Source organism: Pagrus pagrus (genome assembly GCF_965226575.1).
Source record: "Pagrus pagrus genome assembly, chromosome: 16".
NCBI lineage: Eukaryota > Metazoa > Chordata > Actinopteri > Spariformes > Sparidae > Pagrus > Pagrus pagrus.
Window position 1 is genome coordinate 2,435,597 of NC_140200.1, and position 25,572 is coordinate 2,461,168.

A 25,572-nucleotide genomic window follows, 5' to 3' on the forward strand; every position below is an offset into this window, starting at 1 on the left:
CCCATAACCACATGAGAAACTGTCTCCAGTCACCATCAAGGGAAGTCACATCACCTCTCACATCCCTGCCTGGCGAGCGTCCAGCGTACATTGCAGTGTGCCGGGTCATAAAGGGTCTTCAATTACACCACATGTCCGTAACTTAGGTGTGTGCAGCCTCAGAGGCTTGAAACAAAGTTGGCTGGCGCGCTATACTGAGGAAAACACAAATGACACGGTTGAGAGAAACACTAACAGCAACCAGCAGAGAAGAAACACCGCTGCCACCAATGTAACCGAGCGCCTTGAGTTCACCTGACTGGGCAAGTTTAATAAGAAAATGATGAACGAGACACAGACACGCAACATTAACGCATTTAGCAGCAACAAACTTCTTTTCATTTTCTCCCCCAGGTGTCACAAACACCAGTAACTCCTGCCTTACGGCAACTGTGAGGGGACACCCTACACCAAACTTACATTCAGCAGCAGCACATTATAGATACTCACTTACTCCTAAATACCTCCAACAACAAGCTGTCTGCCTACAACTACTTCGTCTCTCGTTCCCTCTTGTGTATCACCGGCTCTCTGGCAGCCTGTCAGCTGCTGTCAATCAAACACAGACGGGGGACACACCCCTCCAGACAGCTGAGATGAAAAGGGGCCTTTCCCACTTTTATTTAATGATAAAAAAATATACTAATGCATTTAAAATACACATCAGCATTATTTTTTGTGATTTCAGTTGGACTCTTACACATGTAAATCCCTGATTATGTCATATTGATGTCATTGGGGTTATCTAGGCTTGGGCATGGAAACTACAAATTGTGGAGTGGGAAAGATGAGCGTGTTTACAAAACAGGGAGGTTCTTACAAAAGATTATTTCACTTTGCGTCGTGGCAAATGTAGGTTCAATTGTTTCTTGACCCATGAGTCAGGATACGTTGATCTTTACTGCTTCGATTCCTTTATAAATCTGTTTAGCCTTCTTTTGGACGTGCAAAACCAAATCACTGAATTAGCACTTGAACTGATGACCACTTTTTTAGCAGGTCCTTTACCACCAAATCCAAAATGTAACCCTACGATCCATCTGTCATCCATAGTAAGAATGGAAAAAAAACAAACTTAAATAAGAAGAGTCTGTTTTTGGACACGTTAATATCCCTTCAGTGACTGTTGTATTGTTATTTTCACATATCAGAGAGACGATGTGAATGCCAGATGAGTCAGACTGCTAGTCGTTTGTATTATAGAGGAAAATCAGTTGTTTAACAAAGAGACTTTTATTGCACAGTTTGTCTTCTTGGCAGTTTCTGCCGTTGGCCTGTGAAATAGTTGCTTTTGAAAATCTCTGAACACCAATTTAGTAAATTTTCCCATTGAAGCTGCAGTTGAAAAACCACAGGGTCAGTTGTGAATCAGAAAATTGTCCAGCCTCCATTAACCAGCTTCTAAAACACCTGAATGCACTTTACAATGTCCAATAGGACACTTTAATACGATACTACTTAAAAGGTGAAATATTTTTTATATCTGAACACATACTGCATAATCTGTGTCAACCCACGTAAAGTACGACCTCCTCACCCACAGGTATTGGATGGCACTAGATGGCCTACTAGTCCAGGAGTATAAATGTAAAGGGGAAAGTCCTGCTGACTGGGATGTTATGGTGCTCTGTCTTCACCTCAGTAAATGACCCATAACTCTGATTTCCCATGATATCCACAGTATTTGATTTAAGCGCTCCTTTGTGATCAAGGCTGCGTAAGTGGCAACAATTTTCTTCCTGTTTTCAAATGAATATAACGAAGAGAGCCTTGATTTTCTCGAATGCAAGTCATTAAATTGCCTTTAGAAAACTAATGAGGGGCAGTTGAGATGATATTCAGCCGTTATCAAAGTCCAAAATGATGCTGATCCCAAATCAATGAATCCAAATTCTACATAAAGCAACACGTGTCAGTGAGAGTCAGGCCAGTCGAGGTGCTTCATGGAGCTCAGCTGATAGAAAAGGCATCCATCACTTGTCCCGTCTCGCTGTCGATTGTAGATCGTTTTCATTATCGATTAATCATCTGACTATTTTCAGGATTATTTTGTTTAGCCTATAAAATGTTAAGAAATTGTGAAAAACGTTCATCAGAATCTCACAGCTCTAGTGAAAGTGTGTATTCTCATCCCCACCTCCCAGAAGTTATTAAACGTAATAGGATTGTTTCTTCTTTTTATATGAAATCGTTTTATTGTGTCACTGACTAAATTGCATTTCCTTGTTTATTATTATTATCCACTTAACCAGCTTCATGTTCTATCGCCATGGGGACATCTTAGCCTTTTTGTGATAGCTGCAGTGATTTCATTAGTAATAAATCAATGTATTTGTTGTATTGTCCGTTTGGTTTACAGGCAGTGTGGAAGCGTGATTAGTCACAACTTAATTTTCAGTTGTTGCACATCATGAATCCCGAGTTCCTCACTGAGCGCAGGTCATGCTGAGCCTGGCTGAAAGCATTTTTTCAAAATTGGATTTCAGGACAAAGCGTATCAATCTTCCTTAGACTAATTGTTTCCAAATTGTGGTGCAGGAACATGGGGAGGTTTCTAAGAGATGAGGGATTGTTTATTAAACTTTGACAATAACTTTTCTGATAGATGTGTCTGTCCCTCTGCCTTTCTCCCTCTTCATCAACAACGTAGACAAACGAAATAGATCAACGAGCTGTCAGCACACACACACACAGACACACACAGACACACACACACACACACAGACACACACAGACACACACACAGACCTTCGTCAGTCCTCCATTTCACAACTTTAAAATAATCCGACCCCTGTGTATATCGGTGTATCTAAGACACACACACACATTTCTCGATGTAATAAAAAAGTGTAAAACCTATTCCAGTTTGATAACGGCTCGAAGAAATTGATGTGCATTTCAGGAAGTAGAAAAGATTTATGGCACTCTCATGTCTGGACACATATCAAGCTATTGTAGCCAGCTAGTTAGCTTAGCCCCCTGTAAAACTGCCAGTTGTTGTTTTTACTTTTACGCAGAGCTGGACTTCTGTAGCCGACCACGCTAAACTATTACTGTAGTGCAGTGTATGACTATTACTATTCCTTTAAAGCATCGTATGAGTGGTTTAACACATTTTACTTAATATTGTAACAAATGAGAAATCATTTCTACTTTAATTAACAATGTACAAAGAGTACTATGCATTTTCTTCTTAATTTCATTTTCTCACCACTGTCCATACACTTGCAGAGACTCTCTTTACATAATCCTGCCGTCACAGATGACCTTCCTACTCTATTGTTATGGTGTAGCTACGTTATTGAACTGTGGTAATGTACTCGTGAGCAGGGACCATTTGGAAACTTGCCTTGGTGGGGTGTTCAACACAATCTGGCATTACGTATGACAGTTGGCTGCTGAAATACGGCGCTGAGCTGTGTTGTGACATAATCAAGCCCTGAAAGTAGACAATCAGCTAACGTGATGCTTTGAAAGCATTGTGAATTTAATCATTTTTTGCAGTAAAAATGTTGCTGTTTTGTTGCCAGCTTCATTATTGGCATCGAAGTGATGCCTAAGTCCTAAGTGATCTGTCCTAAGTGCGCTTCAGATCACTGCATCGTTGATTTGTAGTGTATTTAAATAAATGGAAGCCAGTTGCAGCCTGAGAGGTACAAGATCAATCTCCAAACTTATGGTATGCTTTTGAAAAATGGTCTGATGGTTTGAAGATGCACACTTGAATGGTGCTTTGCAAAAACCAATGCAGCATGGCAGGCCTCAGTATATATATATATGACTGCAGCAGCAGCTCTTGGATGCTTGCCTGGGTCTCCTGTTCTCACCCCTGGGCACTCAGAGACAGACTGGCACCACACACACTGGTGCTGCTTCGTGTCTCCCTCGGTCTTTCCAAGCTAAAGAGGTCTAATAAAACATCTCAGCAGAGAGGATGAGAAGGAACGTTCCCAAACTCTTACCATCTTTCTGCAAATTATAATAATTATGGGTTGGTTAATGAACTAATCAAGGCCATAAAGTGGCAGCATCAGCGCTGTGCTGATACATCAGCTACCCACAGAGGCAGCTGGGTGCTAACAGCTCCAGTGGAGAAATTAAGGGACATTAAAATACCAAAAACACACTTAAGTTCCTCTTAAAAGTCACAGCGGACCAACAATTTTTAACATGTCTTAATTACCCTTTCTAAAATCCACGGGGTTTCACTCCAAAGTGAGATATTCACCATATGAAAAGTAAGTAGCTAAAAAAAATGTTATACATGAGACTCCTCAATTCACCATCAACACTAAACACAATAAATATACCTTTACCTTTTCACCTTTAAAAAGGTAAAAGCAGAAGTTTAAGTCTTACATATTGCATCTTTAATAGAGTACAGTCAAGAGAGGACGGGGAATTGTAGTAGTTTTGTCTAGAAAGTGGGGTCTTTCAGCTTTAACAGGGTGAAACCCAACTACAGTGGTTCCCTCAGTCCATATTTTTTATATAATGCAGTTTATCATCGTAAACCAAATCCTCGGGAAGGATTTTAAGGGTTCAGGACTCAAACAACAAACAAACAAAACTAGGACAAGCAGCTGCTCAAAGGACGACACAACATAAAAGCTGCATGTCTTAGAAGCTGACCCTATTATACAAGAAGAAATAACAGTTGAGGACTATTTCCGAACATGTGATACTATTCCAGTTTGTCATTTTACACTCTATTTGTTTTAAAGCTTATTTTTAGATGAATCTGTGGTTTGCATTTTCTCAGAAATCTGTTTTTCTTCCAAACTGCCTCCAGACTTTTAGGTTCATAACATCGACGTCATAAAGAGGCAGTTCTTTGTGTTCTGTGTTAAATGAAAAATTTAATTTCCTATACGTGTTTGTGTCTGTTTGTGTGTGCGCTGCTTTTCGCAGGCAAAATGGGGAAACAGAACAGCAAGCTGACCCCTGAAGTGATGGAGGACCTGGTGAAGAACACAGAGTTTAACGAACACGAGCTGAAGCAGTGGTACAAGGGTTTCCTGAAGGACTGTCCCACCGGCCGGCTCAACCTGGATGAGTTCCAGCAGCTGTATGTGAAGGTGAGACTCCACTGACTCACTTCCAGTTGATGGATTGTACACATGTTGTATGTTTCACACTCATTTGTGTTCGCTCGCCACAAGCACACACTCAGAAGAAGAAAGTAGTGCAGTGTGTGCCACACCTTTCAAAACAAAACAATGTTGATGAGCAGAATGGATGAGAGTGAACCAACATGTCTTCTCATCCTTTGTTAATATAAAAACATTGACTTGTGTAGCTTTAAATCCATTTGTTGTGTTTATGGCAGGATATTGGTTGATGGTGTAGCTGAAAAGAGAGTTTTCTGGTAGATTTGATACAATTCACATTTCCTTTTAGCACAAATTAATAAAAAATTTGAATGAGGACAGGCTGATCGTATCTGCTACCAGGGTAATAGATACATTGTAGTCGTAACATTTCTAGTAGTCGTAAAAGTATTTGCAGCAGATGAAACCGTAGCATCCAGGCTAACTGCATTCTCAGTGGCTTCTCCCACAATTGATATTAACAGTGTTGTTTGGGGTCACATGAATATATTCTGAATCACCACCAAAAAACCACTGAGGGACTCCCATTATAAACCCTGCAAGATTTTTAGCAGGCATCCTGCCATGTTCCCATTCGCCGCTCTTGTATCTGGGCAGAAAACCAACAGAGAGGCAGGATCAGATGATTATCTTCTCATGCTAATATGTAGCCCTACCGTATCTCATTACCTCAGACAGAAGAGTGTGAATTCATTCCATGATTTATTCATTTAGTCTTATAAAAACAGGCAGGAGCACATTCATAGAAACTGTGATCTTGTAATGGAAGAGAATTTATGGTTAAATATCACAATAAGTGGATATAAATGTAGACTCACTACTTCTAGGTGTGTTTCTGCAATACTATTATCTGCTGCTGCTCTAAAAAGTAGATAAAATGAGTCATTTCCTGGCTTAAAATGAAGCTAATGTGAGCTGCGACCTACTGATCCTTTCATAGAAAGATTGATGTACTAGAACTGAGCAATATATCAGTATTATATCATTACTTATTTATATTGTTTTTATCTTTCATCTTAGATCCTGGATATCATTATATCATGATATGACATAAGTGTTGTCTTTTCCTGCTTTTAAATGCTGCATTACAGTAAAGTGATGTCATTTTCTGAACAGAAGTGCTGCGCTGTACATCGTGTATTAAGTTATAGTCTAAAAAGATTGAGATATTGTTTTAAGCCCACATTGCCCAGCTTAAAAAATGTAAAGATGAGGCAGATCCTCAGCACCATGTGCCTCAAGGAAGCACTGGCTTTGATAGTCTAAAACTTTCTACAGTATTAAATAAATATTAAATCTAAACTGGTCTGGTTTCTGTAAAAGTCGCATTTAATTTGAGCTTACATAAAGCACACAGCGACAGAACAAGACGTACACTGCAAAACAAAGTTTATTCATGTCGTACTATGCTTTACTTTATTCATAATACTCTCAGTCCCTGTTTTAACTGTTACGTCAGGCTTATTTCAGCATCTCGTGTCCTCTTGTCCTTCATTCTTTTAACTTCCTCAGAGTTCATTAAAGAAGCGAGTAGTGTAAGAATAGGCTCTTTTATCTCTGGTGCCAGGAAATGCCTCATAACCAGAGGGGGGCTGCCGTTATATAAGACACGCCTGGGCACCGGGGTCACGGGTGCACTTCCTCTAAATGCCATGCGAGCTCATGCATCAGCTGAGACCTGAAGAAAAAAAAAAATGGTGAAAACATCATACGTGAGTGAAGATACGGCTGCCAGGATCAGAACAAAGCACATCTGTCAGCACCGGGAATGACATTTTTATCCATTTGGACCAATTTGTCCCGTTAAAACCTACTAAAAAGCATCGAAATCCTTTCAAAATTGAACTATAAAAATAACCCGGACCCCTGGGAAATAACAGAAAGTTTGGCAGCTCTGATAGACGGATACAAACACAAGAGAGATCAGATGAAATATCCCTTTAAATCTCTTTACAGCACAATACGGCGGCTCACGAACACAAAGGGGGGGCAACATAGCTCGCATGTAAAAGGGTCTTGAAGGCTTCTGGGTAAAATCCTATTATTGATGCATCCTATTGTGTTTCTAGGCAACAGTGTATCAGTGATAGCGCTTTATTTAAATCCAGAGGGCTGATAAGTGGAAAAACGTTCTGCTGCGACCTCACATTAACGGGACAAATTGTTCCTGTGAAGAGTGACTCTGCATGTGTGTGTGTGTGTGTGTGTGTGTGTGTGTGTGTGTGTGTGTGTGTGTGTGATAAGGGGGGGGGGTCATATGTTTAGTAGGAGGAAGGGGGAGAAGGAATAGTGTGTTTTTGCGTCGGTTGAAAGCGAGAAGATAAGAAAAGAAGCGAAGGGAAAGACAGTGTGTGTTCATTATTTATTAGTAATTAGCTAATTAGAGTCAGGAATGTACAGGAATGTGTGTGTGTGTGTGTGTGTTTGTGTGTGTGTGTGAGTGAGTCCTCGCTGTGCGTGCATGCATGCGTGAGATTGGCAGGGTTCGATTTACACCTGTGCACCGTGATCTTTATATCTCTGCACTCCCACACCGCTCAGATCCCCCCACATTTGCACAGATTTGCACCTGTGACAGCCGTCCAGAAGCTCCCCCTGCCAGGGCGCTAACTGCAGCGTTACCTCCACTCGGCTGCCCGCCTGGACTCAATGCACTGTTTTGGTTGGAAGTAGAAACGCTGTTCTCTTGCTTCTTCTTTTGTATTTTTTTCTTTCTTTGTTCTGTCGCTCTGTCTTTTCGTTCCTGGCACCTTTTGTGTTGGTAATCATCTTTTAGGCTGTGAAAAGGAAGAGTGAGGAAGAGGAAGTGATGAAGAGGGAGAGTTGAGGAGTGTAGCCATGAAAGAACAGGAAGAGAGAAAGCAGGTGTAGCATGTCGGCTGGAAATAATAGGTTAGTGTATCTCAGGGCAGTCTGTGATATTCAGAGTCGATGCCGCGGTGTAGCATACAGTCGACGGGACGTATTTCTCTGAACACCAGAACCAGTGTTATCACTCTGGACGGTTTTCATTTGATCAGGACGAGAGCTCATGAATAACTCATTACAAAAGAACTCATTAAAAGTAATGAATGTCACTTCTTTCAGTCGGATTTCTTCTACAAAAGTTTAAGAATTCATCTTAATCAATTGAAGTATTCAAATGTCCGGCTGGATGGAAATAGAAATTTTAGATTGTGAAATTAGAAGTAGATGAAACGGTTTTCCAGGAGATAATAACGCAATTTAAATGTCCATCGGTAATGTCAGCTCAAATGAAACAACTTATTGAAATGCATATTTAGCATTTACAGTTTGATCAGTTATCTGTCACTGTGGGGAGGCTGAAAAGATGGATTTAGTCTTTGGAGGAGAAAATCTCGCAAGGGATCAAAAGTGTTTGACACTGATCGGAAATTGTGATTTTTAATTTCTTTTTTACATTTTAATGGTGAAATAAAGAAGCGATTAATTGTGAAAATCATCGGCAGATTATTCTAAAATGAAAATCATTATTTATGATATATTACGATCCTGAAATGGATTAAACCAAATCTTAGTAACACAATTTCGAGTTAATTTTCTGCAAATCGACTGATTGATTAATTGATTGATGGACCAATCATGTTGCCACGAGTCTGTGAGGGCCCTGACGCAACAGGCCGATGGTCAATGTCAGGACCGTCAGTGAGCATCTGTGGCCTTAGTTTTAACGATGTGTTCATGCTGTTGATACATTACGATCACGATATTAACCCGCACATATATCACGATACACGATATTATCGTTGCTCAGACTGTCCTGGGAGATGACACTGCAAATTAATGTTGTTGCCCTGTTTAGTGAAGACCTGCTTACAGCAAAGACAGCATGTAGCCTCATTTAAATCCCTCGACTCGCCTTTTTGTCCCACTTTAAACTCAAAATATGATGTTTGTATTCTGTATTCCACTTCCTTATTTTTTGCTTCTGCACTTTCTCTAGTACCGTTTACAACCGTTTCTCAGACACATTCTCGATTAGAGATGGATATAATAGCAAGAGTGTTTCAAAAATGATCGGCAATCACTCCTTTATTATAACAACAGTTTGTAGATTTGCCTTATGGGGGAACATACAAGCTAGTTGGCTGAAGTCGTTGTGGTGGGTTGAAGTCCAGGGGACATGCAGTCAGCTTTTCCTCTTTCATCCTCATCTTTTCCGTCCGTCATTGCTATTTTTGTGTCTGGTCCCCAGTGTAATAAAGAAAATGCCTCTGAGAAATGAACCGGTAGCTCAAGTTTTTAGTCTCACTTTGTCAGGTGTAATTTTATTATATCACAAGGTTAGAACAAGATGTTCAATCACTTAACACTCTCCATATCCAGCTGCAGGTTCAGTGTGACGACGCCTTGTCTGTCTTGTTTTTTCCACTTTCCCAGCGGAGCGTCACTGTTCATAAATCCTGATCAACTACGCCGGATCATCAATTGACCTCCCGCATGTTTTTGTTTCCCAGTGGACTTTCGCTTTTAGTGGCCTCGCCAATGCCAGACAGCGACATAAAAATGGAAGTGAGGCCTCTGCGACAATTCACACTCAAGTGCTTGTATGCCACGGTGTGTGAAATTTCTCATCTCTGACACGCCAGCCGCCGCGGGAGCCATTCGTAACAAGATAACGACACTCACTGAGATGTTAAGGTGATAGATTTTGTCACTCGAATTTTTTCCTTCCTGCGATTGATGCATGCGGAGACAGCAGCCACGCACATTATTCATTTAACAGATCCATACACGTCCACAACAACAACATTTGTCTTTTGCTTAAAACAGGAAAATACTATTGTAGCGCTGTTGCCAATGTTGTGTCTGTCTCTTCAGGATTTTAGTGTGTCGGTTGACGGTAACATGAAATGAGCATTAGCATTGTTGGTGGTCGCCTGCCAGTCGGTGCTCTGTTGATGTTATTGTGATGAGATAGATGTCAGCATAATGGACTTCATTATGGTTTCTGCTACACACAGCAAAACTCCATCTCTGTCTCTGCTGCTCATATTACTCTGTGATTGTTTCTGTGGAGAACGTACGCACTGAAGTGCATGAAAACAGAAACAAAGAGTTTGATATTTCAACTTTTTGTATTTTCAGCTTGCGGCTGCTGTCACGGTGTCTGTGCCGGTCCGGAAGAGCCGCGAAAAAAGAGATTCAGTTGTCGTAGTTTAGCATCATCGGAAAAGTCTGACGTTTTGAAATAAAGAAAATCAACAGTGAACTCCTGCTTTGGTGCTTCAGATGAGAAGCGATGTGAACACACACACACACACACACACACACACACACACACACACACACACACACACACACACACACACACACACAGATGCATGCTGACCTGAATATAGATGTACTGTATGGATGGATTCCGCTCTGTTACGTCTCGCTTGCATAGCCTCAAGGCTTTTGCTGTTGACGGGTGTGCGCTGCGTGTGGTGTTTTGTGTGTGTGTGTGTGTGTGTGTGCACCACTGACCATTCAGCAACACTGTGATAGTGTTTATCGCCTCCCCAGACAGACAGACAGACAGACAATGACATCATCTGGCCGACAGCCTGCTTCTTTGAGGGGAACATATGTCGCCTGATCGCAGAAGACAAAAGACAGATAGAAAAGATTGAGATGCGGCTGTCGAGCAACGTGGGAAATCAGCTGTCGAAGCCCACCAGGAAGTGTTATCTGGAAAATCCTTTTGTAATAATTTGGCTGTATGAGACACACATTAGAGTTAACAGCCTCCGCAGTGGCGACTACTTGATATATGCAAAACAAAAATTGTATTCATTACATCAGGCAGACCTCTGAACGTTAACGCTAAAGCCCCTGTGTGAGCTTTGAGGCTGATAATTTATATTTGGCGGTTGCTGTACGGATTGTAAAAGCCCACTGAGGCGTGATTGTGATTTGTGATATTAATGGACTTCTAATAATAACAATAGATTTCTTTTCTTGAATAAAAAACAGGTTTTAGGTTCAGTTTTAGGTTTTTAACCTGCAACATACTTGATACGATGTACACGTACATCGTATCAAGTATGTTGCAGGTTTGAAACCTAAAACATAGGGAAAATTCAAAGATGCAGATTACAGTTCAGATGGTTGGCTCCCATCTTAGAGCTACAGTACTGACTTTGTGTTGCAATCCCATTAACACTACACAGTAAAAAATAAAAAAAGTGAAGGTGGTTTTTTTGCAGGCCTCTTCAACCACAAGCACCACATTGTTCCTTAACTTTCCGACAGCCTCTCATAAATTGAAAATAAAAGGGTATCAGTACATGTATTCTAACAATTTAAGAAAGGCTAATAAATAGAAACCTCAGTCCAACCATAATATACTTAAAATAAATATACAACTATTATATTAACGTTTACAACATCTGAACTAAATACAAATATGTGCTCAACTCACTATTGTGATGTGATTTTAGTTCACCCAAAAGTTCACACAATAATGAGAATTCAGCCGTTATCTAATCACCCTCATGCTGATGGAAAGTCACATGAAGTCTCGTAGTCCACAAAACATTTCCGGAGCTTCACAGCAAAACAGTGTTGCAGCATTCTGCTCAACAACTGAGAAAAACAAACATAAAATGGATCCATACAGCTCGTCGAGCGTAATTCAGGTCTTCGGAAGCCCAGAGATCCTAAATTGATTAAAAAATACATTATTTATAACCTTGACGTCTGGTATCGTAGCTCCTTCAGACAGGATGCACGCTAATGCCTTTTAGCAACTATAGTGAAGATTTTGGCTCTTTTAAAGGATGTAAAAAAAAAAAAAAAACTTAAGCCAAAAAATGTTACCAAAAAAATAATGGGGTGTCCCCTCTTACACAAACACAGTGCAGCTGGTGGTGTGGGCGTATTTATGTAGCTTTCATAATATTGCATAACATGACTTATTCCTCTTTCCAACCTTCGCTCTCATCTCCTTGGTCTTCCTCTCCGTCTCTGTCTTTACCCACCTCCTCTCTCACCTCCCTTCCTCTCTGTCAAAGTGGGCTCGTGGCTGCCATACACTAAAAATAGCTTTTGTCATCTCAGAAGCTCTCATGGCCATTTCTCCATCGCTGTCACAACACAGGCACACACACAAACTCAGGGAAATGCTGTTGCACCGTGCTCGGATATAGAAACAGTCCCCGTCTTTGTTTAGAGCTCAGAAAATTTGAGTCACACAAGCGGTAATGATAAACTCTGGACAGAATGACTCACACATTATGACAGTCAGTCCGTTTACAATGTTTGGAAAGCACTGGAGGGAGGGGAATCTGACACTGAATTAGCAGACTGTAATTTTCATGAAGACAAACAGTGTTTTTTTTTTTATTGCCACCGTGAATTTTGTGCGGTCTTTCAGAACAGAAAATTGGTGTTATTTGATTATTGGTGTTCGTGTCAGTGTTTGCAGACGAGATGCATCCAGAATTAGCTGCAACGGAGACAAACGACGCATAAATACAGTCAGAGAGGCAGCGAGGACGACACGATGATGGACAGGTAGAGACAGAGAGAGGGAAGAAAATGGACAGATGGGTGGATATGTGGTAATGAATTGCTTTTGAACCTATCAGCTGCAGCTCTCTGGCGTAGTTGTTGTGTCTCACTTTGAACCTTGAAGTTGTAATTGAATTATCCAGCGAGCTTCAGCCTGTCTCACTGCTTCTGCTGCTGCTGCTGCAGTGTGAGAAGCAGAAAATGGCAGATTGTGAGTGCTTTTAGATGCCTAAAGTAAGATAATGGGGCCTTTTCTGGGACGGGGAATCATTTTCGGATCGAGCTGTGTATAACCATTAGCACACCCTCCGTAAGAGCAACCCATTTATCGTGGTCGATCTGAGAAGGCGACAGGCCATAGAGCTATTAGCCTCAGGTTTAAATCCTGCGCTGCAGTGGGGTGGTCGTGGGAAATGACCTTCAGCTGGTTAACAAGTGTTCAAGCCACCGAGTCAGCAAGTATCCACCCATGAGAAAAGACGCTGGATCCCGACAGGCTGACCTCTGACCTTCAAGTGGAGGGAGAGAATAGACCGTGCAGTAATCTGATTACGAGTCATACATAATTTTCCATTTCTATTGTGCATGAAAAGAAAGATTATGACAAATAAATATGACATTCTTGCCTTAATTGTGTTAGAAAACACTGTAATGACATCAGAGAGTACATAAAGAAATTCTGCCAAGACGATGGCGTGGATTAAATACGCCCTGAAGGTCAAGTCAGGTCATCTTGCATCCGTCAAAGTACTCTGTAAATAAATGGGTCTCGCTAATCAGTGGAGTGGCCCTCCTCTTCCTCGCTTGTAGTGCTGTGGAGTAGGACATTATTAGGTTAGTATCCCGGCTCCCCCCCGTCTTTCTTTCCTGCTCTCCTTATCTTGTTTCTGATTTTCCCTCTCTTGGTTTCTCTGGCTGTCCTGCCGTATGTAATAATTCATATTTATAGTTTTGTTCGGTCCGTTAAGTCTTCCTATTTCTGATCAATGGCCCACAACATAATGACAGTTAAAGTAGTGGGTTGACATTTAAGGGGATACACTTCTTTCACCGTCCTGCAAAGAGTGAGAGAACGTCAATACCAATCTCGTGTCTTTACGATGAATATGAATCATCAAGCCACCAAGGAGATGGCTAACAGCTCGCCTGGACCTTTTTAAAGTAAAAAATAAAATCACATCAATGTATTTTTATTAAAATACGTGTTAAATAGCTCCATAAAGAGGCGACCCTGAGAGCAGGATCCTCCTGTTTGCTGCTATGTCATATAGAAGAGGAAGGAGGGGATTACTAACGGCAACATGGACAGGAAGTTAGCGTCAACGCTTACAGCAGCTTTAATATAAACACAAAATTAGTTTGTGTTGAGTTGTAGTTTTACAGGAAAGTCTGAGCACATTTACGTGGTTTGAGTGTGGAGGAATGGAGAAAAGACTGGATGTCTACGCTTTTTTCAGTTTCTCTCTGTGTTAACCTGATCACCAACTGAGCATTTAAGATGTTTGAAGAGATTGATGGGACCATTTCTTCCATCTTGTAAATGCAAGAACGTTCCCTGTTAATGCACAGACGGGCACATCAATCTACGAGTGTAGCGCTTATTATTCAGCCAGTCAGACCATCACTGTGTGAAATGACAGAACGATTTTTATTCTGAGCTGCCGAACGTCTTTTTTTACTGCCAATATCTTGGAGATGAACTGCACTCGCTTTGTGTAGGCAGTGAAACGAAGTATTCATCTTCTGAGATAGGAACAATTTCTTTTGACAAAATGATGGTTAGAGATACATTTATAATTTCTGTACCGTCACTCACTGGCTGGTTAGTGGGATGTTAGATAACATGGCTGAGAGTCAATGGCCGTGCTAGTGACTCTGTGAGACTGTACTTTAGCTTCACGCTAACATCAGCATGCTAACATGTTCACAGTGACAGAGGTAAAAATGCTGAGATATAATGTTCAGCATCTTAGTTCTGCATATTAGCAAGCTAACATTGACTAATTAGCACAGCTGAGTTTGATATGAACAGAGAATACCAAAATATTGGATGAACTGAACATTTGACCTGCTCGTGGTATTAGGTTAAAGTCAGGAGATCATCGTTGTTATGAAGGTTCATCCTCCGTGGACGATGAATGATTGTACAAAATATTAAGATCGGACTGATCGACCAGCCGACATTACTATCTGTAGATCCGTGCAGCCAGCATGCCTTATAATATATAATGATACCTGTGAAAAGTGGATACAGAGAAAGGGAAAGCGAGGGGTTGCAGGTGAACTCAGACCACTACAGCACTAATTACTGAGAGCAGGTGGCAAAACTACGAAGTGTTTGTAATGCAGGTGATCACAGGTCTGTCAGTTACCTTTAAGTCCCTGTGCCGTGAGAATATAGCTCGATCTATATCTGCATGCATCCTATAATAAGTGCACATTAAATTCAGATCCTTGACTTTTGATAAATGGACTCAAATATGAGGCAGATGATAGAAACCCTCAAGACATGTTGTGGGTGTTTCAGCTCTCTCTAAGTCAATTGGAAATAATGTTGCGGCAGCAGGGAGTGCAAACACATAAATGTTTGCATGCAGATTCAGAATCCTGAGGTGTTTTTGCACAAACGCACAGACTCGGTCATGATCGAGGAGCCATGAATGATGTATTCATGCTCGGGGAGGAGTATCCAACGAGGTTTGATGAGTCATGTCGTCGAATGGAGGCACGATATATAAATAATGAACCGTACTGTAGACATCTAGAGGAAATGGGAAAGAGGTTGTGTTGTTGTGTTTTTGCTGTGTGGTGTTCTCTCGCTTCATCTCGCTCTTCCCTTTCTTCCCTCGCCTCTTTCTTCTTCTTCTTCCTCCTCTCCTCTCTGGTGCCGTCTCTTGGCCCCGCTGAGCCGGAGAAGCTCGCAGGCCGATTATGAGCTTTTTTAAAAGGTGGCTTCAAACTGCACAAGCTGCTGTGGATTTAACATGCCAAGCACTTTAGAGACTAGCCATTCTGGAAACACCACTGGCAAGTGAAGATAAAGCGAGCAAGTCCTCCCCCTTTTTTTCCTCTGATGCTCTGCCTCTCTTTGAATTGCGTCACAAGGAGCAGAGGGTAGCCCTCAGGTCTACCTGGCAGTGAGTCACACTCTGCTTCCTGCCTGGCTTGGCTGCTTCTCTGTATCTGATTTAGATCAGAGTCGGTATCAAAAAGGCATAAAAAAGGCATCGGTGGAATGCAGACAACATTTTTATGTACCGATAGGTTGATAAATATCTTTTTTTTTTGCCTATTTCAGCAGTAGAATAGATAGTTACTGATGTGGATCAATGCTTTGCATGTATTTACCTCTGGTTGCAGCCTTCCCACTCTTTCTCTCCTCTTGTCAGTCTTTCCTCAAAGCCAGTACCTTTTCCCCTGAGGCATGAAATACGTTCCACACTCAACAGTGCCATCTGCTGTCATTTACGCTGGAAATGCAGAGTTAGTGCTGCCAGATGGGTGTTTTGTAACCACAGATAAACCAGGGTCAGAGACAGGTCTGCTCCAAATTCCTCCTAAATCACAAGCTGAGTTATTGTGTGCAGTCCAGGAATCAGGCTCGTTCCTGGAATGCACACAATCAGTCATAATGGATGTAGTCAGCCGTTTAAAGCAAGGTAAATATCCCTTTCGGTCAGTCTGTTGTAGGGTAGGGTGTGCATGTAATGTCAGACAAGACGACCACCGACCTTCAGTATCTGCTCCCTCCACATAACCAGTCGTGGTTACACTTATCATCTCGTGGTTTATGTTTTAATCAAGTGGCCCCTCGTCTTGGAAGCCTGTTGTCTCGCTGAATCAAAGGCTCATCCCTCAGTACCAAAGCAATCTTACAGACCTTGACCGTAAACAAAGGTCACACGTGTGTTAATGCAGTCTGGCTGGAGCGAGCAGAGATTGATGCCTGCCGCGCTCGGCTCATTGTAGCACCTTTGATTGTTCAGGTCATGCTGCGTTCAGGCGTTATTTTTCAAATTATGAGTGGGAAAAAAAAAAAAACTCATGTCGGACTTCAACTGGCACTGATGATATCTTCCATTCGGTTGAATGAACCACAGACGTGCCAACAGACTGTCAGCATGATGGCAACGATGACGATGGAATAATGATGAAATAAAATCCAGTATTAATACAAACAGAGTTTATTCAGCTGACGTCAAGGAGCAATATATAAGAATTAGCCACCTGTTAAGTTGATACTCCAAACAAATATGGCACAGAATATCACCAGAGCTCAGTTAGCCATGCAGCTAGCGGTCCTATTAGCTGACTCTGCCTGGACTGGGAATGTTTTGGTGTTTACATCACAAGCACAGGAGCTTTGGACCACCGGGAGGAGGAGGAGGAGGACCGGGCCCCCACGCTTAAGGAGATCAACTAGCTGGTTAGCATGCTAACTTCAGTGGCTAACATCAGATGATACATGAAAGAGTGAGGATGAGGTTTGTGTACGTGACAAAATATGACATGGATAAAACTTTAATGCATTACCTTGACGAACATGTCTTCCCGAGTCACACAGCCAGATTTTAATTGGCAGTGGTGGTTATTTAACTATAAATCTATCTGGTTTCACTCGGTATCAAGCTGCTACAAACAGGTGACACAACAACAGTAGCTGATTTAGGTTATTTTTCTGTCGTGGCTACAAGGTCAGCAGCACCTTCAGTCAGGAATGAGGGGTCTTTCTCCTGTTCTCCCCATCCTGCTGACTTTGCAGACTTTAGCTGATCTTGTTCAAACAGCAACTGAACACCTCATTTTATCTTGAACATGCAGCCCTCACAAATTAAAACAAACATTTTTGTACACACACACACACACACACACACACACACACACACAGGCTCAGACTGAATTACTAGACTTACTCTGAAAAAAAGCTTAAAAAAAACAGCTTCTGCTGAACTCGTGACTCTACGTGGAAGTTACCAACCCAAAAGAGTGGATTTAGTGTTAAGACGGTCTTTTGAAGATTTCAAGTCCCGGTTAATTTGGCAACACCCACGGTTACCACGGTAACGGCGAGTGCACCCATAATGCAACAGCCAAAAAAACTCAGCTACATCGTCAGAAACACAACAGAAGAGCAACTGTGTATCTGTTTACAGTGCAGCCAAACATATTCACGTTGTTTTAATAAAGAAAGTCACTAATCTGTCTTTTTTCCATCGCATCACGAGCAACTGGACTCAGACTATGAACAGAGTAAAAGCGCTTGTCGTAGCAGTTATTGTTGAAATGATTCTCAGGGGTAAATTACTGCTCACTTGTTTACACTTGGTGACACTGATATCACAGCAGACACCCGTCTCAGAGTAACAAGAGGATGATTAGAAATGCATTTTGCAGAGCGGAGAGGATTGAGAGTGTGTGTGTGCTCGCATGTGTGTTTTCTATCTGTGCAGACCCTGGAGACTTGGAAGCGGCTACAGCAGTGCGATGGCTAAGTTTCTGTTGCTGCCTGGCATGTCACTGAGGGTTTATGTAAGAGCACACGCAGGCTCCATCTCTCTCACGCAGACACACATACACTGTAAATACCCAGTGATGGATTATGCATGTATTCCCGCTCTACTCTTCCTTCTGCTCAGCGAAGAGGCATCTAAGCGGTTCTTTGACGAAGGGATGCACGCGGCCATATGCGGCGACAGCTAGTGCTGTCAAGTCAAGGTCCTGCTCGTGTGCTCCCTCCAAATAGGCTTGACTGCTTCTGACAATGTTAGCAAAAGGGATGCATGAAACATAAGGCATTATTTACACAGCCCTCTGGTGCTGCAGTGGAATGACAGAAAGCGTAAGAAACAAGTCAAAACTAAAGCCTCATTTTTTTAAACATGTTGCTAACGGGGGAATACAGACCTCTAATGCTTTGAAGGGCAAATTACAGTCTCAGTCCGACCTCTAAAACCCGAGCCTGTATGCTGGGGAGATGAACAGCCAATGGCAGACGTGCTACATATTGTTCATAACATTAGAGGCAGTGCCTGTAGGACCCTCATGCGGGGGAGAGATGACCTTGTGGGCTTCATGAAAGCTGACTGGAAATATTACCAGGCTTTTTGATCTATTGTGCTCTATTTTATTCTCTGAGCGGTCCAGTTCTGGTGGTCACCGAGCAGAAACATGTACAGTGAGGATTTATTTTACATTTGGCTGCAGTCCTGCAGGTAATGATAACATTTATCCACAGGGAGAAACCACATTGAACCATCCATACTGCATAACTGAGCTCTGAGGCTCCCAAAAGTGTGTGCACGTGTGTGTGTGTGTCGGTGTGTGTGTGCATGTGTGCGAGTGTGTGTGTGTGTGTGAGTGTGTGTCTCCGGACTATGGCAGCAGCGAGGACAGCTGAAAGATATGCAGAGGGACGGATTTGGAATCGGTCACTATCAGTGGAAAATAGAGCTACATGCTACAAAGCGTGGTATCGCCGTGGTATCGCCATGGCGGCGGTCCAAGGCGTGCATCAAGGGACAGCGAGTGCGTGAATGATCACCCACTGGGTCATCCTCTGGGAGATAAGGTGGACAGGGAGGGATCTGCTTTGGCTGGTGTCTGATTTCCTGTCTGTTGGCTTAATTACAGCAGGCGGAGACGGTACTGAGTCTTAATTTGATTATAATTTGATCAAGATAGAATCAATGGATCAAAACTTTAGTTATATTACGGTGCTTAATAATGTCAGATACTACTTTTTTATACTACTTATGCTGAAAAAACAAAAAAAAAAGATATAACACAAATATTTACATTCACGATACCTCTCCTGAAAGTACTTTTTATTGCTACTGGCGGAGTCCGCCTTTCCCGTGTGTTAATAACAAGGGATTCACACTAAATGAGGGATTCACATCAAGTGTCTAGTTTAGTAAATTCCATCATTTCATTTAACTTAGTACACACCGAACACAAAACTTTATTTTGTACATTGAAAAACAAAGATTAGCTGCTAAAATTATAAATACATTTAGTTGCTACTGGCGGAGTCCGCCTTTCCCGTGTCGTAACGATGTAGAAGCACAAACATTCTCATCAAAGGTTATGTATTGCCGTTTCATACATAAAAAAGACGGCACTTTGTCATTTAATAAACAAAAGATCAGCTGCTTACAATATAAATAAAAGTTAAGCTAAGCTGACGAAGCTACCAAAAAGAAGCCTCCTCTCCTGCTTTTAATGAAAAAGATTCCTTTAGACCAAAAAATCCTAACTAAAGGTCGGTTTCTAGCTGTTTCTGGAGCTTTCAACCGTATCTCACGATCCTCCTCAGTGGACAGTTTGCCCAGTTAGCATGGAGATAGCTAACTACATGGAAGACGTGGTTTAAAGCTTAAACACTCAGTCGGCACACCTCACAGTAAGAAGTTTTGGCTGCGGATCAAAATAATACATTTCGACATCGACCTTGTGGCTCTATTAAGTCGTGACGCTGACATTTTATAACTAAATAGCAAATGAATTAACTGATAAGACTAACAACAGCTCAAATGATGGCAAAGAGTTTATACATCTCTATCATGATTCTGCAGTCAGAACGATCCCAAACTTCTCCCTGTCGTCCGCCTCAGATCAGTGACCAATACTTTTAAATCCTTTTTTTTTTTTTTACTATTTTGTAAGTACTCAGATAACAATAATCCAGTTACATGCAACCTGCGAGCTTCCCCAAACCTCGACAGAACGTGCATATAGTAAATAAATCTTCATCTCATTTAAATCCTGACCCGTGCGAGCTCATCACCGTGGAGCTTTTAAGCTACAAGATGTCTGTCCGGCTTAGCTGTTATCTGAAGAGCCGGCAGCGCAGGCGGGCCAACTGAACACAAATCTGGATCGAACGCCGCTGTTACCTAACTCTTGAAGTTATTTTAAAACCAAACGCCATCATTTGTTACTGATGAGCCTGTCATTTGAGGGTTGCTGTTGAATCACTGTGTTTCGATCTGTATTATTCATCTGTTATATGATCTTGTCACTGTTCTGTCAGTGTGAAACGGCCTTCGTTCATATGGCTGCTCTCACTCTCTTTCCACCTATTATCTCTTCTTCATCCCCTTCCTGCATCACCCCCCCCCCCCCCTTCGGTTTTTGGATCAGTACCAGCGCCAGCTTGCAGGCTGATTACGAAGGCTTTAATGTTCCATTTAACAGCAGCATGTTTGGGGTCGTGTGTGTGTGTGCGGAGGTTGAGTGTTGGGGTAAGACTGCTGTTTGACAGAATAGGCCTCGCCACACACACTCATTGACACATGGCGACATTAGCCTTTATTAAGCCAGCTGTGCCCGTCCGCCTGGCTCTTCCCTGAGTGGACAGAAGCGTCTGGCGTTCAGCCTGTCCTTTGATGGCCGACTCCAAACAGCCATATCAAACAGCCGTAACGGCAAACGGGAGCCAAATCAGGAGAGGAATAAGACTTAATGGAAATGTTAACAGCCTAATATCCGTAGCCGTAAAGGCGAGGGAACGCTGGCTCCGGGTCCCGACTGTGTCATCGTTGTTGTTAAGTGGTTATTGTGTGCCATCTAGTGAAGGTTTTGTTTTTCATCCTCGACGGCTGCTGTCTGACAATACTTCTGCATGTGACAAAGACAGAAAAGACCAACCGAAGACACTCAGATGGAGGAATCTCACAGTCTGCCCCACTTTCTGTCTTCTCTCTGTTTTTTACATAACAAAGTGTTTCATAACTTTGCCAGATTGTCGAGGAGCCGCAGTGGCTTTTCTCTCCCCCTCCCTCCCATCATCGACATCGCTCCCGCATCACTTCCCTGACACCTTTTCCTCCTCCCTCTCATTTTTTCCCCTCTCCCTCCCTCCCTCCCTCCCTCTCAAAGCTCCTACATTGTCCCGTCCATCCATGTGTTTCCTCCTCCTCCTCCCGTCCCTCCAGGGCTCGGGACAGATGAGCCGAGGCGAGGCCATACGGGGGCAGGAGGCAGCGCTCGTGGGAGAGAAAGCCACGTCGCATTTGTGCAGAAAGTGTCAGGCGGCGTCCCGTCCCCCAGAGGACTTACTCCTTTTTAAATGAGTTTGGCTTCTCCTGAGCAGGAGAGCAGATAGAGACCTGGATCGCTGTCACACCCATTGTAGTCTCCTCCTTCATCTTTTCTCTCTTCTGCCTGTTAACTTCTCACTGCAGTCTGATCGGTTTGCTGCTGCAGCACAATTTACATGGGTGGGACCTCATTGCAGATGGGCAGCTTTGCAACCCGAACTGACTCTCGCTGTCTCACCTTGTCTTATTTATCCACCTCCTCGTCCGTTTCTCTACCTCTCTCTCCCTCCACTCTCCTTCTATCTCCCCTCCCATTAGGATTCATAGCCTCAACTTCCTTTTTTTTTTTAATTCACTTCTGTACCACAGGACAGTCTGCTTTGCACACGTGCAAGGACACGGTGTAGAACAGTCTCTGTAGAAAAGTCCACGTGTCTCGGATCTGCTCAGATTTTTTTCCAACTGCTTTTTAATGTTCTGGCTTCTTTTCTGGGACTTTAAAGCTGCCGTAATTAGGGTAGCTCAGCTGGTAGAGGGTGCTCCCCACAGACAGAGGCTTTCCCGTTACTCTTCACTAGGGGTGTAACGATACATGGATCCGGATCGTTATATCGATTCAATGATCAACGATCCAATAGCATTGATGCAAAGTGAAAACATCAATTCATATCGCCGCTGTGTCACCGTTTCCCTGCATGCTCAGCTCCTTTCTAAATATCTGGAACCATTGATAAAATAATATTTCCACTCTACTTCCACACAGGAGGCAAACTCTGGTCACCCGCACCGACCTCTCCAAAGGGTTTTCCAGCAGAAAACTAACCACAAAACCACCCAAATGGTCTTATAAGGCAGAATATCACCTTCCATGTACATAAATGAGGTTACATACACAAATTATTGACACACAGCGTGCCCTACAGAACCAGATATTTCCCTCAGGAGTTGGTGGCGACCAAAAACAGAGCTAACACACTTCAGGTGGTCAGAAAAATTACTCCAAGTCAGTGATTATGTTGCTTCTGCTCTGCTAACAAGGTTTCCATGTCAACTTAAAATGATAAAACGTCCTAGTTTGATCACAACTCACTCATAAAACAGATACTGTTTGCAAATGATTGCTTCCTCTTTGTATTTACTTCGACCATTCACTGACTTTTTTCAGCCGTTCCTTATTTTCCGTCTAAAAATGTTATTTATAGTTTAAATACATAGAAAATAAACTACAAGACACTTCTCTCTTCTAATAAAACAAAATGTTTCCCTTCTGGTTTGTTGCGTTTCAGTGATGAAGGCTGTTGCAGTTATTTCCACGAGTCCTCGGAGAGCATCCCCGCTTAGCTTAGATTACCCATCGGCTCTGAGAGCGTTTACCAGAGAGGTCAAGTGGAAGGTTGTATCTAATGAATCGCTCAGCTTCTCGCGGCTATCCACGGGGGTTCATGGTGTACAGGAGATGAGGAGGGCTCAGTGGTCGTCGACAGAGTTTCTGCATTAACCTCTGACCTTGTGTACGAGTAGCGCACTGATGACATGGATGGCTCTGACTGCCAACTTGCAGAGGAGCTTTAAGTTTGAACTAATACAGAGAGCAGAGCTGATCCCTGGTATTTGTAATCTATATCTGAGTTACAGGGCGGAAGACTTTAGCATCAGCGTACAAAAAAAGGTTACGGTCGAATTAAAGCAATTTTTCTGTTGTGCAAAGAGCATAAATGTTTTATCTATTTCACTGTCACTGTGCGATCCAGTGCTGTTGTCCTAATAATTCCTGTACTGGTCTGATGAATCACTTCAAAGGGAAATAGTATTATACAAGAATAAGAGTCTGTAGCGTTGCTCTGAGCTCAAAGCTGTTATTATTTATTTGAGAACAAGAATTCCCGATAAATCTCTTAGGATGCACGGCAGGTTGTAGATGGTTTGAAAAGACAGGCTAGAAACTATACGGCATATATGCGAGACTCCTGTAAGCCACCATGCAGAGTGGACTGTGATGCGAGCACACATGAATACGTTTGCAAAGGTAGAGCTGGAGAGCACTGAATGATGACTGCAGGTAATAAATGTCCATTGATTTTAAATGCAAATAGTTCTTTGTCGTTCGGTTAATGTGGTGTATTTGTTTTTCTTTCGGGTGGTGCATCACAGGGAGCTCAATCTTGACTATCATCCTCTGTTTCCCTGTTTTTCCATCATTCCAGTTCTTCCCTTACGGAGACGCGTCCAAGTTCGCCCAGCACGCCTTCAGGACCTTCGACAAGAACGGCGACGGCACCATCGACTTCAGAGAGTTCATCTGCGCCCTGTCCATCACATCACGAGGCAGCTTCGAGCAGAAACTCAACTGGGCCTTCAACATGTACGACCTGGACGGAGACGGCAAGATCACACGGGTGGAGATGCTGGAGATCATCGAGGTATGGCAGTAAAGAAATAATCTTTTTAAGAGCGCTTAGTTGACTTTGTGTTTCAGTTTACTCAGGTTAGAAGTATTAGGATTACTTTGCATACTTAGGTATTAGTACTCTGGGAAATAAGCTTAGATTTAGATGAGAACATTTAAAGCGCTCTCACGTCGGCACGCTAAACACGGCGGCATGAAAACGGGAAACAGCTGAGCAGCATATTTAGCCGACAGACACGAGTGGTGTCAGTCTTCTCTTCTAACTCTTAACAAGAAAAGCAAAACGCTTATTTCCCAGAATGTCTTTGACTATTTCTTTAACGTTCTCCTGCTTTGCTACATGTTTTTTAACCAGCTGATTCACAGGGATGCAGCACTTTAGATTTATTTTTTTAAATATCTGGTTAAAGGTTATGCAGCAGAGGGCTGAGCCTGCAGGGTCTGACATGACATGAATTATTCATAAACACAAACAATATGAAACAAGCAACAAGAGGTAAAAGCACATTTTTAGAGCCGACTCATGTAGAATTTGGGGCACTTTGTCTCGTGGATGATACAATACTCAGACAGACGGAGAGATTATATGATATTCTGCAGTAAACACGACACCTCAATAACCTCCTTTATGTGAGATATGCTACAGAGGGGAGTATCTATTTCTCTTAAATATTTAGATTGGAATAAAAACAGGTTAGCAGTAGAAAAGTCTCATCTGAGCAGTGGAGTCCACCAACAAACTGTGGTTCTGATCTGCACATAGTACAAATATAGAATAAATGTATTCATGCATGTGTGGATGTAATCTTTCACATTCTGTTCTCTCATGTGGGAGGACGTCAGTAAAAAAAACAAAACTAATAGCACAGGCTGTCATTTCTGTGCATCCTTATTTTTACTAACCGAGCGTCGAGCTGACTGACAGGTGAGCCAGAATAACGTCGGTTTCTGCATGTTTACCAACTTTACATTTCTTTATGTTGCAACAGTTTGCTTATGCTCTGATTACAAAGAAACACTTGTTTAGTGTTCAGAAACTATCATGTTTTGGATTAAAACACCTGCTTTTGTCGCCACAAACACGGCTGGAACATTTTCCAGAGGTCTCTTTCAAAACATCCAGAGGTGTCACGCTTACAAATGTTTAAAAAAACCACCATCTTGGTGAACTGTGGTCACATCCACCTCTGATGTAATGTGAACTTGATATGACACATTTTGCAGAAATGTCAATATGTTAGCAGCCTGTGACATGTACAAATGTGAATGTATCTGTGGTTTGCAGAAACATTAGCTGCCAAAATTGTATCCTGCCAGCTGGGCTCCATCTGTGCTGGTCACTTAGACACCCTAACATGTTTCCTGGGTTCCTTGCTTCCTCTCCTCACACGTCTTTTCCTTGCATCGCTCAGGAAAAGACACAAGCGAAGGAAACATGGGTGCATTAAGAGACTTG

At 42.3% G+C, this 25,572-nt stretch overlaps 1 protein-coding gene across 1 annotated transcript in view; it reads left to right on the forward strand.

The window, feature by feature from the left end:
• Positions 1-25,572, forward strand: part of vsnl1a (visinin-like 1a) — a 32,628-nt gene that overhangs the window by 4,729 nt on the left and 2,327 nt on the right. The window contains exons 2-3 of the mRNA XM_084378235.1: positions 4,951-5,117; positions 23,914-24,129. Of these exons, the coding sequence (XP_084234361.1) occupies positions 4,956-5,117; positions 23,914-24,129 (378 nt within the window). The 5' untranslated portion in view covers positions 4,951-4,955. The remainder of the gene's footprint in view (positions 1-4,950; positions 5,118-23,913; positions 24,130-25,572) is intronic.